Here is a 16993-nt window from a genome sequence, read left to right as displayed (position 1 = left end):
TGCAAGCATCCCAGCTCATGTAATGGAACTTCCCCCTGCTCTCATCTTCCAGTGCCCTCCCACCATCTGCTCTGGAGGGTTGGGGAAAACCCCAGAACAGATCTAGGGACTGTACAGGGGGAGGAAGGTTTCACTGTGCAAATATAAATCCTTGCGCTGGCTTAACAAGTTTGTTGAATACCGCCCATTAATATATATTTTTTCCTACTCTTCACCGTAAGGTCCCAGGGGCAGGCCACATCAATTTAAAATACAACATTAAAAACAGTTTAAAACAAGTGGCCGTATTGCAGCCAGTAAGAAGTTTCTGCTCCAGTAGGGATGGCTTCTCTAAAAGTGGGAAATGGGGAGGTTGCCTTCCTCTGCTGCATGCAGCTGGGTTCACTTCCTGCCTCATCTGGATTCATTTTCTCTGCCAACACCTGCCATGGTGTCACCTGGTCAGGGGTCCACAAATTTTGGCTGGGTTCAGTAGCCAACCATTTTTGTTGTAGCTACCAGACCCCTCCACACAGAGTGATTGTGTGAGAAATGGCAACTTGTCTCTGGCGTTGGACTGGCAGCAGCAAGACTTGTCCTCACTCCTCTGACCCAGCATGAGGTCAAAGACAAATTCCTTGTATCTATACTTTGCAGCCTGGATTATTTCTTTGTTGAGGGGGGAGAAGCAGGCTCCTGCCTTGTAAATGGGGTCCCAAAGTGCTGGCAGGTGATTTTCCACTACCCCCGAGATACCCATATGATGACGCCAGAGATCCTCTACGCAGGGGTGGGGAACCTCTGATTTGGGAGCCAAATAGGGTGCTCCAGGCCTGGGGACTCTGCTCAGGCCATGCCTGCAACAGACCTGGCCCTCTGTGCTTTTGCCTGACTGGAATATGTTCCTGACCTGTGATGAAACCTATTGCTTGCCTGGATGGAGGATGACAGATGTGTGCACACGAATCTGACACTTGTGTGGTTGAAACACAGCTGGCTGCACAAAGGCAAGAGTCATATCTGTTGCTTTTGCCTTGGGCCACACCCATCATTGGTGCTGACCCCACCCACTGATGCCTCTGGGAGGTTTCCCAAGGGGGAAAGTGGTTCACTGGACTAAAAAGGTCCCTCTGCTTTAGCCTCATGTTGGGTACCTGAAGCCTGGTAAAGAAAGGGCTGGAAATTTGTAAAATGTATTTTGCATCTGCTTGCTATTCCACCTCAGCCTTAATCTGGGATATATCTTGAACAGCTGGTTCTGTTTGCTGCACATTCCCAGTACAGGCTCTTAATCCAGAGCTTAGCATTCTAGGTTTTGTCCCAGGAAACTCTGGATCAAGGTTCCTACAATATAACTCGCACTTGGAAAGTTGACTCTCTCTCCCTCCCTTCGCTTTAAGATTGTCACCTGGAAGTGACAGACTGGGGCAGCATTTACATGCTTTCCTGGGTTCCCCCTTTTAAAAACAGTCCATTACACAGAGAGAGACACACACAGCCAATATCCTTAGGAGACCCTCCTGTAATCTCCTTACCCATCCCTTTACGGAGCTTGTCTTGCAAAGAAGCTGCCTTCTGTTCCAGAGGTTATCCCAGGTTTCTTTCTTTGAAATGCTCTCTCTCTGTGGTGTCTTGTGACATTTTCACAAGCAACAGCCCTGTAAGGTAGGTTTAAGGCAGCTGATAGGACATGGTTTGCTCAAAAGCCACCCAGTCCTAGTTCTCCATACCCCAAATTCTATCCAGTGTGTCTCACCATTCTCTGTGGTCCTTTCCCACTTCCCCACACTAACTACTTGAAAATGACTGGTTTAGGAAAGCATCTATGTTTGGTGCTCCTGTGTGAGATTCCAGGACTTGTAGTATAAGGTTTTCGGAAGAGAGAGAGAAAATAATCGCTCTTGCTGCTGTGGGATTATCTGTGGCATGGAGAGGCGGGGAGGGTTTGTGGAGGGATTTGTGGAAGCTTCCTAACCTCCCCCTGTGTTGCACAGTATCTTGGAAAAAAAGAAGCGAGGGTGATTTTCTCTGCAGTTTGAATGGATCTGGGCTGCTGCAAGGCCCTCTGGCGATCAGTTCAACTTTGCCATGCCCACGGGGGCAGGTGAAAAAACTTATTCCCCAAATTCCACCTCTCCCTTTGAAGCCACTGAAAAGCTGTCCCCTGGCAGGGTGCCAGCCCTGCTATATCCACCATGGCGCTGATTATTCTCTTCTTCCTCCTTTCCTTCCGCGAGTTCCTCTCGGGCGAGGAGTTGGAAGGTAAGTCACAGGGAACCAAGGTACAAGGTAAGGGCTGAGCGTCCTCCTTCTTGGTATTGGAAACTTCATCCATGCTAAAGTAGATCTTGAGGTTAAGAGGCACTGATTTCTGGGTCAGCAGCTGCAGAAGGAGTGGCGAGTCTTACAAGTCAGTTGCGCAAATAAAGTTTCCAACTCATGGTGCATAGTTAAATGATCCAGGTAGCCCCTGGTTTATATTTCACTCTGCCAGAAACTAGTTGGCTGACCTTGGACAAACTACAATCTATCTGAGCCTCAGTTACACATCTGTAAAATGGGGGAAAGAATACTGACCTTTTAATTGTAGTTCAAGGGAAAGATGATGATAAAAGTTTACACACACGAAATCCTACTATATAGCAATTTTTTTTAAAAAAAAGACAAAATACTGACATTTTTATAGCGTGGCTAAGTTTGCAGTCTTATCTGATTACTTGGGAGCAAGCCTCATTGAACTCTGGGACATGGATAGGCTTGTCCTATAAAAAAGGATTATCAAGGTAATAACTTAATTGCTCTGCATGTTTTGATGCTAAAAGCCATTGTTGTTTATTGTGCTGTGTAATTCCAGGAACTTAAATTTAGATTAAATAGTTCACAAATTTGAAAAATTTGGAACTTTAAATTTTTCTGATGTCAAATTTAAATCTTGAGAGATTTTTTCTTTCTTTTTAAAGACCTATTGGGCAAACTTCAAGGCAGCCTTCTTAAATCTAGTGTCCTCCAGGTGTTTTGGGCTACAATTCCCATCACCCTCTGCCAGCATTGTTGTGGGGCACTTTGCAGACTCTGAAGTAGGAAAGTAGCAAACTCCCATTTAAAGAGATAAATAAATGAAATGTTATGACACTAAATAAAAAAATTCCTTCCAGTAGCACCTTAGAGACCTAAGTCTCTAAGTTTGTTATTGGTATGAGCTTTTGTGTGCATGCACACTTCTTCAGACACTGACACTTAGTATGTACACTACCTAGTTTTATTTCTGTCACTTAAATGCTGGGGTTTACCAAATGTTGTAACGTTTTCATTCAGTTATATCAATCTGGCTGACAGAAAGAGGCCGCGATCCTAACCTCACCTAGGAGTCAGCTCCATTGCATTCAGCAGGATTTCCTTCTGAATAGACATGGTTGGGGCTACAGTTTAGAGCTCTGCATGTCATAAATGGATACAGTGGTACCTCTGGTTACGTACTTAATTCGTTCCGGAGGTGCGTTCTTAACCTGAAACTGTTCTTAACTTGAAGCTTTAGCTAATGAGGCCTTCTGCTGCTGCTGTGCCGCTGCTGCACAATTTCTGTTCTCATCCTGAAGCAAAGTTCTTAACCCAAGGTAATATTTCTGGGTTAGCGGAGTCTGTAACCTGAAGTGTATGTAACCTGAGGTACCACTGTATAACAATCACATACAGTCATACCTTGGGTTACAGACGCTTCAGGTTGAGTTTTTTGGGGTTACGGACCACTGAAACCCAGAAGTACCGGAACGGGTTACTTCCGGGTTTCGGCGGTCGCAGATGTGCTAAATCGCGCTTTGCGCATGCGCAGAAATGCTGAATTGCAACCCACGCGTGTGCAGACGCACCACTGCAGGTTGCAAACGTGCATCCCGCACGGATTACGTTCACAAGGCAAGCGTCCACTGTACTATAATTTATTTTTAGGATATAACAAATTATTACACTTTGGGTTGTTGTTGTTTTTTTTAAAAAAAAAATCTTCTTTTTCCAGAAAACTTGGACACTTACTGGTCTGGAACTGCCCCCATCTGCATGGGAGGCTGTAAAGGAAAGCACAAAGAACTGAAGAAAAGCACGTGTGGGAATGGAAGCTGCTGCTGGTTGGGGTACAAATCATTTTGCCGGGGTATGTGCAAATCCAGAATACGTAGATTCAAATCCCAATTATGCTGCAAGCTGCAACTGGCGCTGTAGTGGTCTGGGGTCATGACAGGTCAAAGGCCATTACTAATTCTGCCACAGGGTCCCTGTCGCCAATATCCTGAAAGGGGAGGGGGGTTTTTTAGCCACTGAGAATAAATCTTCTCATCCTTGATGCTGATTGGAACCAATCAGAGTGAAGGGAGGTGAGTCAGCCATTGAGGATTGGCTCCTGGGGTCAGTCTGGAGAAGGCACTTGGGAAGAACACTGAGGAGAAGTTCGGTGTGTTCCAAAGCTCTATGGGGCCCTGGTCTTTTTGTCCCCCCCCCCCCGATAAAATATTTAGGGGGTCGCCCTCCATATTTTCTGCAGGTTGGGGGGGAGTGGGAGCAGGGGGAACACACATTTAGGAACACCCAAGTGCTGAAAAGAGAATGGTCTGCAATGGAACATCATGGAAAACAAAATTTTAAGTCACTTTAAAGTAAGACGTTGGAGCACTCAAATTCATTTGCCCACGTAGGTGCCTAAAAATCTAGCTGAAAGGCAACACATCGGAGATCTGAACTGATTGTTGCCTTGCATCCCTAGTTGTTGCTGTATAAGTCTAAGATTATTGTATAATTATAAGATTATACAACCTTCTAAGATCATACAATAATTTTGGAGAGCGTGTGGGCCATGAAGGGACCCTGTACCTCTGAATTTGCCACGGCATTACTGGATGCAGCTAACTCCCCCCCCCCCAAAAAAACCACACACATAAAAATGTAGCAATATCATTTGTTGCTGATGAGGAATATGGGGTTGTTGTTTTTTTAGGATTTTTATTTTAGGGAAAAAAATCATTAATAATTTAGCACACGGACCTCCTGCAATCACATGTCATCACCGCTCTTGGGAATGATTGTGTTGTTAATGAGGGCAAAACAGAATGGAGATTGTAAAGCGTTTAGCTAATCGTATAGTAGTAACTGGGAGGGGAAAGGGGCGACGTGGAGGATTTAAAGAGGATTAAACTTCTCTTTTTTAAAAAGGATTACTCAGGTTCACGGTGGAGGAGAGGCTGATCAGGCAGGCTGTCATCCTAGTTAAACAGAACTTCCGTGTGACTAGATAGTCTACCTTGATATACAGGTGGGACAAACTTGAGGCAAAGACACTCCCTGGTGGTGAAGCTCCCAGAGACGTCTGGTTGGCCTTGGTTGGGAGCAGAATGCTAGACCAGGTGGACCTTTGCTCTGATCCAGTGGGACAATACTTCAGCAGCATGCTGGCCTGGGATTGGAAGCAGGACCCAATGTTCGGGGTGGAGGGGTGCTTTGGGGGGAACATGAACTGAAAATGGAATGAGGCCAACTGAAATTCGGACTCCGAGGATTATGTAAGAGTTTCAGCACCAGAAACCAGCAAAATCACATTTTTTTTCTGCATTATGATTTGTTCTCATGATGGTGTAATAAACGTAAATCTGCCCTTATTCCCTTATGGGGGACACAAGAACCCTTATAGAAGCCTTTGCAGGTTCTCCATCGGTCGGAGAAAATAACAGAGACCAACCAGAGAATATTGAGAAGCAAATCAGCTAGTAAGCCTGATCTTTATTGAATTGTTGCAACAGGATGCCCCCTTCACACACAGGAGAAGGAGGAGGACCCCGAACAAAGGTGTGCCCGCCCTTATGTAGACATTTTAAATTGCCCGCCCTGGAGTCTAAGACCATCCCCAGAAACATCATACATACATCACAGAAGGGATGTAGTTCAAGACCACCCCCCAGACACATCATACCTACATCACAGAAGGGGCGGTCTACAACAGAAATCTGAGTGTGTTGTTTATCTCCTGTCTGCCAGGTTACCTGTTAATGCTTACTTGATTGGATATCCTGAGGAGCCTGGCCAGTCTTTTGTAGTGACAAATACTTAGTTCCTGAGCCAGGTCACAGGCTCACCCTATTCATACACAGATATACCCTTAAGACAGGTTTTGTGAATGAAAAGACAATGGGGAGGCTTTTCCATTTTCCTTTGACCTTGCAGAAAAAACATTTGGTCAGTTTCGGAGCCAAAATGGCTCCAGGGCTGCCATCCTGTGCTGCCTCAGACATGTGGCCCATACATTTATATATGTGTTTGCCCGGCATATCCATGAACATTTATTATATATATAAGACCTTAATTTTTTTATTTCAATGGCATCCAGGGAGTTACACTTCATCTTCAATACTGGACATGCCTGCAAAAGTTTTGGGGCAGGCATACCACCTCATTTCCAGCTAGTGCATGTCCCGTAACTTCCTGCTAAATCCTGCCACTTTTTCGACCGCCGACATTCTGCGTTTGTTTTGATTTTGTTCTGCCACCATTACACTGCTGTGCAAAAGTGTCCCTCTAGGAGGCAGGAGGAGGAAGCATAGCTGAACGGCCAGTCAAGCAGAATGGCGTGCAGACGGTCCGTTATAAACCAACTGCTAAAGCACAATTCTTGCGTCAATGGCATTTTGTGGAACACAGTTGCCACAAAGCAACCACCTGGAGGGTCCCTGTTTGTGTCTTTTTTCTTTCTCAGTGAACTGCGGACGACCAGAAACAGAGTTCAATTCAGTGGTCTATGGGAACGACTGGTGGGTCGGGTCGGTGGTGCGCTACAGCTGCCGGCCTGGGTACCTGCTGGTGGGGGATCCTGCTAGCGCCTGCCAATCGAGTGGCCGCTGGACCCCCAAACCTACTTGCCTCAGTAAGTATAACTGTGTGCCTTCCATGCGTGTATCCAGAGCTTTTTTTTCAGTGGGAACTTGCTGCAACTCAGTTCCGGCACCTCTCAGGTAGGCACCATTGCCAATCTTTTTCTTTTTTAAAAAAGTTTTTATTTATACTTTTCATGTTTATACATTTCATTAGTTTTACAATCAATATAACATTTCAAAATTTGACTTCCTTCCCCCTCTTTTTGCTGTTCCTTAAATTTATTTTAAATATCTTCTGCATATCCAAATTCATTTAACTTGCTCATTTAATTATCTACTATAGATATACACTGTAAATATATACTGGAGGTTATTACAATAATCCTGCCAATGTTCTTATCTGTTTACAGTTAATTTGTAAATATTCAATAAACCATTTCCATTCTTCTATTAAAAAGTTTGTTATCTTGATTTCTTATTTTTCCAGTAAGTTTCGCCATTTCTGCATATTCTTGAACGAGTCATTCTGGCGTCATGCCTGCTTTTACTGCTTTCTGTCTTTCTGCGAAGGGATCTGCCTCCGGGGTCGGATTGAGATAAACGAGCGGGATATTGATGGGAGCTGCTCCTCCACCTGTCCCCATAAGGTGTACCCAGGGGCCTTTCTCAATCATGGCTGCATCAAGATCTCCTCCTGCGTCACTAAGCAATCTGGCTGGACCCGATGGTTCTCTCGCTGTGACTTTTGTGAGTGCGATTGCTACGTCCCCTGCGGTGAGTACACACCCTCCGAGTGCCCCTATTTTCGAGGGACACTCCTGGATTTACAGAAGCCATCCCTGTTATGTACTGAAGTTCTCACCCTGGGCCAGCAGGGGGATACTGTAGATAGTTTTCACTGTGGTCCACATACGCAAATAAGGAATTGAAAGTGATGTTCAGTGATTGGATAGTTTCAGAAAGTGGTTACTGTTGCGTTGTAGTGGAGCTCTATATAAGCAGGCTGGCTGAACCCTTCAGTTCAGTTCTGTTCTGGCCTGTGAATAAACAAGAGCTGTTTGAAGAATCGCTGTGTCGTCTGATATGTTCACCCACAACTTAACAGTCTCGGTTTCTGATTTTATCCCAGCATGTCTCGCTTTTCCTTAGGATGTCCCTATTTTCATTGGAGAAATTTTGGAAGGGATGATGGCATCTGATTGGCTGGTGTGGAAAGCAGGATGCTGGGTTACATAGAACTTTGCTCTGATCCTGACAGGGTACTTAGGATATTAGAGGTAAAATGCAGGTGGCGCTGTGGTTTGAACCACTGAGCCTCTTGGGCTTGCCGATTGGAAGGTTGGCGGTTCAAATACCCACAACGGAGTGAGCTCCCATTGCTCTGCCACCTCCTGCCAACCTAGCAGTTTGAAAGCACGCCAGTGTAGGTAGATAAATAGGTACCACTGTGACGGGAATCTAAATGGCGTTTCTGTGCATTCTGGCTTCCATCACAGTGTTCCGTTGCGCCAGAAGCAGTTTAGTCATGCTGGCCACGACTTGGAAAGACTTGGATAAACGCTGGCTCCCTCAGCCTGAAGTGAAATGAGTGCCACAACCCCATAGTTGCCTTTGACTGGACTTAACCATCCAGGGGTCCTTTACCTTTACTTAGGATATTCTCAGTTTCTGGCCTTACCATTAGACAGAGTCAAGCACCTCCCTCAGGTGGGGGATAAGGATAGGGAACAGCTGTCTCTGGTATGTGGCCTGTTCTGCGCCCCTTAAGATAGCCTTGTTTCCTCAAGGTGAGGTAAAAAATATTGACCAGTGCTGAAGTAAGATTCAGCTATCAGTCTAGTTGGCTTTGTAGCACGGAGTCCAAGGGCTGCCATCTTGTCCTTTTTTTTTAACCTCAGGCTGCCAAATATCTTGGGCTAGCCCCAGATGTTCTTAACCATCACACAGGCTTTCCAAGGAATCCTGGGAACTGAAGTTCTAGGAGGGCAATAGGAATCTCTCTCAGAAGAGTCTCCTCAGCCAAGTATGCTTTCCTAGCATCCTTTGGGGGGAAAGTGATACAAAGCTGATATGAGCTTGTGGAGTAGATGGGGGCCCTGGTATTCACCACAGGGGGTCCCCAGTAGTTGTACTGGTGAAAACCCGAAGGCTACCACCCAATTTCTTCTCTTCCGCAGCTTCCTCAGGATAAAAAACCCAACCCCTGTGGAGGGGCTGCTCTGCGCGCTGCAACACCTGACTTTTATGTAAGTTTCAGGCACCCTTCACACCTAGAGCTGTGACATTTAATCTATTTAACTTATTTAATCTATTGAACTTGCCTTAGCAAGTCATTTGCCTCACACAGGAGGGAAGACCTCATCGAAGATGGTACCTGCTGCAAGGTGGGGGGAGGGGTGAGACGCCCTTGGCCCTCTCTGTGTTGTTGGACTCAAACTCCCATCAGGCCTTGCAACTGGCGTGGCCAGTGGTGGGGAATGATGGGAGCTGGAGTCCAGCGACACTTGCAGGGCCGCAGGTTCCCCATATGGTGGCTGCTTGCGCATCCCGTTAAATAGAGAGCCAGTGGTGGTGCAGTGGTTAGGCTGCTGGACTAGGAGCTGGGAGACCAGGGTTCAATTTCCCACTCAGCCATGAAGCTCACTGGGTGATCTTGGGCCAGTCACTACCTCTCCGCCCAACTGCATCATGGGTTGTTGTGGGGATCAAATGAGGAATGGGAGAACTATTAGGGGGAAAGGTCGGTTATAAATGCAACAAACAAACAAATAAAATTTGCACATGCTTATTTATATGTAAAAAAAAAATCAAAACGTTGAAAAAAGTTACTATAATTTGAAGTAAGAGATACAGTCTTCCCCACTATGATGAAAGAGATTGCAGTGACGCTACCTGTGTGCCTGTTCGATGCAACTATTGATGGGCCCCTGCCTGGTCTATTTCCCAGCGGTTCTTTGTCTTTTAAACCCAACTTGGACCAGAGAGCCCTTCAAACAGAGCAGGTATGGGGAACCTGTGGCCTCCCAGAGGTTGCTGAACTACAACTCCCAGCATCACCCACCATAGACCGGGCTTGCTAGGGTTGATGGCAGCTGTAATCCAGCAATATCTTGGGGGCTACAGGTTCCCCACTCCTGAAACAGAGGGTGTCTCCACATAAAAGGCTGTCCTCTGTAAATCAGGACACAGGTTTACCCAGATTCCCCATCCCTGCTACACAAGCACCATTGAAAATCTCTTATTTATTCAAAATGACTAATTCATTTGTATGCAGATTTATATGACTGATGAATGCATTCATGTTCTGTTGTCTAATTAGCTAAGGTTTCCTTCATACGCCAATAGAATCTTTCCTATTGATTTCAGCAGGTCTCAAGCAACCCTTGTTTTCTCATGGATGTGGCTCACTGATGAAATAATCCCCGCTGGATTCATCTCCTCTTCCTAACCAGTTTCTGGAATGGCGACTGGAAATTTTTTAATTGTGTGCAAATAAACCTGTTGCAAAGAACGCATGCGTTCTGACTCTCCCTGTAAGCAGCCATGTTCTTTTAGGGTGGGGAGGTTCCCAGAGGACTAGAATCCTTAGTTGTCAAGACACACAGGTTGGTGGCAGGAAACCTGCTTGACATGCAGAAGTCTCCAGAATTGATCCCTGGCAAGGCCGGTTCAATACCACCTGGTAGCAGTGCTGAGAGAGAACCTCACTCTGAGACCTTGGAGCGCTGGCAAGTGGTGTTCTTTGAGACTGGTGGAGTGGAAGGCAAGGACATAGCCCTCAAATGTCCTGATTAAAATGGGACATCCCATGGGGGGGGGCTGTGCTCTCGTGCAAGAGCACAGTGCCCCAAAATGTGCAAGAGCGCAGCCCTGAGAGTCGCACTTTTTTTCAGGGCCGCAATCTCACAAGAGAGCACGGCACCCAAAAGCACATGCGAGCTCGGCCCCAGAAGATGTTTCCCTGTGTGTGTGTGTGTGTGTGTGTGTGTGTGTGTATCTGTTTTACAATTTCAAATACCCATTTTACATCCTTAAGACATCAATGACCTCCCTTCTTCTTTTTCCATGATTCATTTTACATACCTTAAATGCCTGCATATTTTACAAAAACTATACCAATCAGTATTCCATTATTGCACCCATCAAAACTTATTTACACTGATTAATTTATCTTAATGCTGTCAGCGTAATAATAATAATAATAATAATAATAATAATAATAATAATTTTTATTTATACCCCGCCCTCCCCAGCCAAGGCCGGGCTCAGAGCGGCTTACAAGCAACAACAAAAAACAAGTTTTCACACAATTATTTCCCATATACCCATGTACCTTGGTTTACAACCATAATCCATTCCGGAGGTCCGGTTGTAAACCAAAACAGGTTGTAACCCAAGACGCGCTTTTGCCAGTAGGGCCTCCCCAAAAAAATTGGTTGTAATCCAAAAAAGGGACACGCACTTCCGGGTTTGACATGGTTGTAATCCAATAGGGTTGTAATCCAAAGCGGTTGCAAACCAAGGTACACTGTATTCAATAAACGTTTTCCAATCTCCTTTAAACGTATGTTCTTCTTTTTCTCTTATTCTATATGTTAAGTCTGCAAGCAGCGCATATTCTGTCAACCTAAGTTGCCATTCTTCTTTGGTTGGGACCTCACTCATTTTCCATTTTTGGGTTAACAACGCGCATCCCAGTTTTCTGCTGGGACATATTGAAGGATATGCATAGAGGCCAACACTAGGTAGAACCAGAGAGTCATTGACTGGGGGAGCTAAGTAAGTCTAGTTTTGTCCCCCATCTTCCTCCTCTCTGGAGAGTTCTACAAGGGCAACGCTGAGGAGAACAAAGCTGACCAGAAATGCCATTTCCTGGATTAGTTGTAAATAGGAAAGCAGATGGGTTTTTAGGGGGAGGGACTCCTGGAGGAGGACAGACTGAGGTTGGTGGATTAGTGTTCCTTTTTGCCCTAAAGGCCTTCATTGTCTTGGCGTTCCATATCTACTGGGGAGGGAAATAAAGGGGCCAGCAGGCATGTGGGTCCATACAGGACAGCTTTATAGGGTCTCTTTCTCTGTTCCTCGGTCTCTCTCTCTCTCTCTCTCTCTCTCTCTCTCTCTCTCTCTGATACAATTTATTAATTTTATGAGATCAAAAAACAACAACCCAATAAAAAAAATCACAATCAAAATCATACATCTTAATTGACTTCTCTCCCCCTCTCCCTCCTGGTTCCATTTTTTAATACTTATTTATGCACATCCAGAGAATCTTAGACTCTTACCTATTCAATTTTAAAACCTTATACATATTATTACAAGTGATCTTTAAAAGTTTAACTAATGTACAAAACCAATACACAAAGCTTACTGCTTATGCCTGAACATTTCTCCCTTTTTTAAGGAAGGGGGGGGGGGAAGAAAAGAAATTGTCTGGTGTGTCCAGTATAGTTCATTACAGTGGAACCTCAGGTTAAGTACTTAATTCGTTCCGGAGGTCCGTACTTAACCTGAAACTGTTCTTAACCTGAAGCACCACTGTTATGTACTGAGTTGAATAGGATTCAAACTGCAGCAGTCTGATTGGTCCTAGAACAATAGGATCCAAAAGGCAGCAGTCTGATTGGTCCTAGAACAATAGGATTCAGAATGCAGCAGTCTGATTGGCCCTAGAACAATGCAGCAGTATGATTGGTTGGCAGGAACCACCCAATCATGCTCCAGATAGAAGTGAATCCACAACCTGATTGGCTTACAGTAGAATTCCGGAATTAGCCAATCATGTGCAGCCCATTGTGTAAAGAATGTATATAAAGCAGATACTTTGAGGGGACTTTCATTCATTCCTCCTCAACACTATGAGCTGAATAAAGAGCATGAAATCACTTTGCGACTCTGAGTATATTTCAACCACTTTAGCTAATGGGGCCTCCCGCTGCTGCTGCATTGCTGGAGCACGATTTCTGTTCTCATCCTGAAGCAAAGTTCTTAACCTGAAGCACTATTTCTGGGTTAGCAGAGTCTGTAACCTGAAGCGTATGTAACCCAAGGTACCACTGTGGTTTGTTTTGCCAATCTCCTTCATCTTCTTTGGCGGTGGCTTCTTCCTCCTATAGGGATGGGCTAATGTTGGCCTGGTGTCCGTTCTCAGATGCAAAGTCTTTTGCATGGTAAATCCATTAAGTTCTGTACCATCCAGGATCATTGCTTCAATTTTATTAACCAAAGTCATTTCCAACATTTTCTTCAAATCTTTATATATCACCGCCCAGGCTTCCTTAATAATTTTACATTGCAACCACATATGGCAGCCTCCCACACCCTTTACTCGCCCTTCCTGCTTCATCTCCATCAAAGCTTTCAGATCAGTTCACACAGGGTATCATTTTTTTATCTTGGGCCAAGTCATAGGCCTCCCATATCAGTTCACATGAGGTATCATTTTTGTTATAAACCAGGTTTCCTCAACCTCGGCCTTCCAGATGTTTTTGGCCTATGATCCCCAGCCGACAGGACCAGTGGTCAGAGATGATGGGAATTGTAGTCTTGAAACATCTGGAGAGCCGAGGTCAAGGAAGCCTGTTATAGACCAATCTTCCTCTCCCTTGTATTTTCCTCAAACCTTGCACCTCACTTTCCTACCTTAAAAGTTTGTGCATTCACCTCTGACAGCCTCTGACAGTAATTTAGTATTTCCCCAAATTTGAGAAGCTGCCTTAATCGCAGTTGAGTGCATAGGTCTCACCTTCTTCATTAAAAAGACTTGATAAACTTCTCAGCTTGCTTTAGCATCTCAAAGTGTCCCTGGCAAAAACAAAACAAAGCCCTGCAATGTGGAAAATCTCCCTTCTCCTTCTATGCGCTCTGCATTGTATGATGAAGCCTTTTCTCCCTGCCGCCAGCTGCCTGCAGTCTGGCTGGTGACAAGAGGGATCTGGGGAGGATGGGAGAAGATCCTCCTTCCAAGGTTAACCGGGAGAGAGAGAGAGAGAGAGAGAGAGAGGATAAAAGCAGAGGATGAAAGAGGGGGAAACGCTGGGTTTTCAATGCAAATGTTCTCAGTGCAGCAGTGCTGCCCAGAGCTTCTCTTTCCTGCAGGAGAGAGCGGAGGCCCAGAGAGACGCACCAAGGACAGGCTGAGAATGCAAAGGCAGGCAGCTTCCTCAAACTGCATTTTCTCTTCACCTCTCTACTCGCCCCCAATGCTGCAGACCTGCCTTCCTTCCCTAAACAGACTTCTTGGTGGGATGTGCTGCAGACTGACCAGGTCGTAAGGCAAAGGGCCTTAGGTGGGTGAGGAATTTTGTGGAGCAGCTAAGGGGCAGGTGGAGGACCTTAACCCTTCCGAGAAAACACAGCCCCATGACCTGGGAACCCTCCACTGCATGCTACTACTGTGGTACCTTGGGTTACATACGCTTCAGGTTACAGACTCCGCTAACCCAGAAACAGTGCTTCAGGTTAAGAACTTTGCTTCAGGATGAGAACAGAAATTGTGCTCCGGTAGCACAGCAGCAGCAGGAGGCCCCTGGAACAAATTAAGTACTTAACCCGAGGTACCATTGTACTGATCCAGGGTTATCTCTGCCCATCCCCACACCTACATTTCCCAAAGTGCCCCCCAGGTCTTTCTGGGTGGCTAATGGATTTGGCAGAAATCAGATTGAGTGGGGAGATCTATGCCACTGGGTAGCATTTCAATTTTGGAGAAGAATTTAATGTTAAGATTTTCTTTAGACCCGGGATGTGTGTGTTAATGAACGGGCAGTAATTGAAGGGGGATTTAATTGATTTGGAATGGGATCCACTGGGAAATTAATTAGGGGTTAATGAATCAAAGAGGAACCGATTTGGAGTGATTCAGGAGGAGTGAAAATTAACTGAAGGATTTATCTGGGATGATCTGGATGAGAAATTAGTAGGCTTGTGGCTTTTGACACTTAGATTCTAAATTTTGCATCTATCCATAGAAATTGATATATGCAGATTTGAATCTTTTAAACTTACCCAGCAATGCCCCAGCCCAGGTCCTAAAAGTAGGCAGCTGGCTTTGATTACATACATACATACCGTATTTTTCGCCCTATAGGATGCACTTTTCCCCCTCCAAAAATGAAGGGGAAATGTGTGTGCGTCCTTTGGGGCGAATGCAGGCTTTCGCTGAAGCCTGGAGAGCGAGAGGGGTCGGTGCGCACCGACCCCTCTCGCTCTCCAGGCTTCAGGAAGCTATCCGCAAGCCGTGGGAGAGCTGCACAAAGTCGCGCAGCTCTCCCACCACTTTGCGGAGAGCTGCCTGGACCCAGAAGCCTGGGGGGCGCTGAGCTCAGCGCCCCCCAGGCTTTGGGCTCCGTGCAGCTCTCCCACCGCTTGCGGAGAGCTGCCTGTTCTGGGGGCTGGGGTCGAGGGAAGCTCGGGCTTCCCCCGCCCCAGCCCCACACCTGGGGGGGAAAATAATTTTTTCCCCCTTATTTCCCCCCAAAAAACTAGGTGCCTCCTATGGGCCGGTGCACCCTATGGGACGAAAAATGCGGTATATCATTTTATTTGTAGGCCACCTTTGCATGGTTAACAAAACACTCCAGGCGGCTTACAACATGAAAAAAACCATAATTACAAATATAACAAAAGTAGTCACAAACAATAGATGAAACGCATCAAAAAGTACACAGCCAAATGGAATAATTGCCACATAAATCACAATAGGATCTAAAAATAAAGATACAAAAAAAATTAATATAAATAACAGCAATAAAATGCCCCTAAACAGTAACCCAATGGAAGATTGTGTTGGAAGGTATGTAAAGTCAGTGACAAGAGTATCTGGAGAAGCTGAAATCTCCCAATGGATTTTTGAAATTCCCATTTCGGATGCCAGATTTGTGTCCATTTAATCCGCCTCTGTGTGTGTGTTTGTGCATGTAGAGAGAGACAACCTGTCTGTCCTGTGTAGAATACAGAAGGGTGGTGTCAAGGAACAAGGGTGGGAGAGGAGACGTAGAGGCAGCTGTAGAGGCACCACTGGGGGCCAGATGTGAAAAGATATGGCAGATCCAGCCTCCAAGGAGTGGACCATAACTGTTGCTGCTACTGTGGCAATGGTGGCGGCAGCAGGGGATGCATTCGTTGGTGGCCAGATCTGCTGCCCCTCCTAAAAATTTTAGAGAGCTTAAACAAATATCTTTGGCCCCATCCACCGTTGGTGCACATCCCCCAGAAAGTTGCCCATGAGGGAATGCATTCCTCAGGATGAGAAACCCTCCCCATCCCTGCTCTGCCTAATTGTAGGGCAGGCCTCACATTAGGGCTATGTCAATGCTATACCTTCCCCACCTCAAAGAATTCTGGGCCCTGTAGTTTCCTCAAGCTTGCTGGGGATTTTAACTCTGTGAGGGGTAAACTACAGTGCCCAGAATTCCCCAAGGGAGAGTGTGTGCTTCAGATGTGCTTTAAAGGTTTATGCAGCGCAGATTCCAAAGCTGAGCGGTACCTCCAAATGATAATAAATAATAATAGCAAAATAAGCAAGTCACCCACCTCCTTCCTCTGTTTTTGCGGTTAAACTTAGGAAGAGTAATGGGGAAAGTGAAAAAAAAGAAGCTTACATTTGAACTACATTGGTACCTCGGGTTAAGTACTTAATTCGTTCCAGAGGTCTGTTCTTAACCTGAAACTGTTCTTAACCTGAAGCACCACTTTAGCTAATGGGGCTTCCTGCTGCTGCCGCGCTGCCGCTGCACGATTTCTGTTCTCATCCTGAAGCAAAGTTCTTAACCTGAGGTAATATTTCTGGGTTAATGGAGTCTGTAACCTGAAGCGTATGTAACCTGAAGCATATGTAACCTAAGGTACCACTGTACTGTACTTTGTTTTCACGCAAGAAGCAATATTAATTACCCACTGGATTCTCCCCTGTGAATAAACCACCAGGGACAAAGCTGGCGATAAGCAAACTCCCCATGGCCTCTCTCTCTCTCTCTCTCTCTCTCTTGGACATTCAATGCTTACTCCAGCAGTACCTTGGCTCCCGAAGGGGGAGTTTTCATGAAGATTCCTGGGAGGATTTTGTGCTGGCTTTTGAACAGGAAGAGGAAACAGTGTTCCTGCCTTTATGGGGGGGGGGGAATATAACCAAAAGGAACAGAGTGGAGGGAAGTAAAGAAGAT

General features: G+C 45.6%; 1 protein-coding gene across 1 annotated transcript; it reads left to right on the top strand.

The window, feature by feature from the left end:
• The first annotated feature begins 988 nt into the window (after window positions 1–988).
• LOC310749937 (inactive serine protease PAMR1-like) lies at window positions 989–10341 on the top strand. Its single transcript, XM_083587259.1, has 6 exons — window positions 989–2241; window positions 3992–4126; window positions 6713–6880; window positions 7401–7604; window positions 9008–9076; window positions 10197–10341. The coding sequence occupies exons 1-5, from the start codon at window positions 2175–2177 to the stop codon at window positions 9019–9021; spliced, it is 588 nt and encodes a 195-aa protein (XP_083443385.1). The 5' UTR covers window positions 989–2174; the 3' UTR covers window positions 9022–9076; window positions 10197–10341.
• Window positions 10342–16993: the final 6652 nt, after the last annotated feature.

This window comes from Podarcis filfolensis, assembly GCF_964270895.1.
Source record: "Podarcis filfolensis genome assembly, chromosome: 15".
NCBI classification, from domain to species: Eukaryota; Metazoa; Chordata; class Lepidosauria; order Squamata; family Lacertidae; genus Podarcis; species Podarcis filfolensis.
Note: the sequence above shows the minus strand (reverse complement) of the source record. Positions and strands in the feature narration are given on the sequence as shown.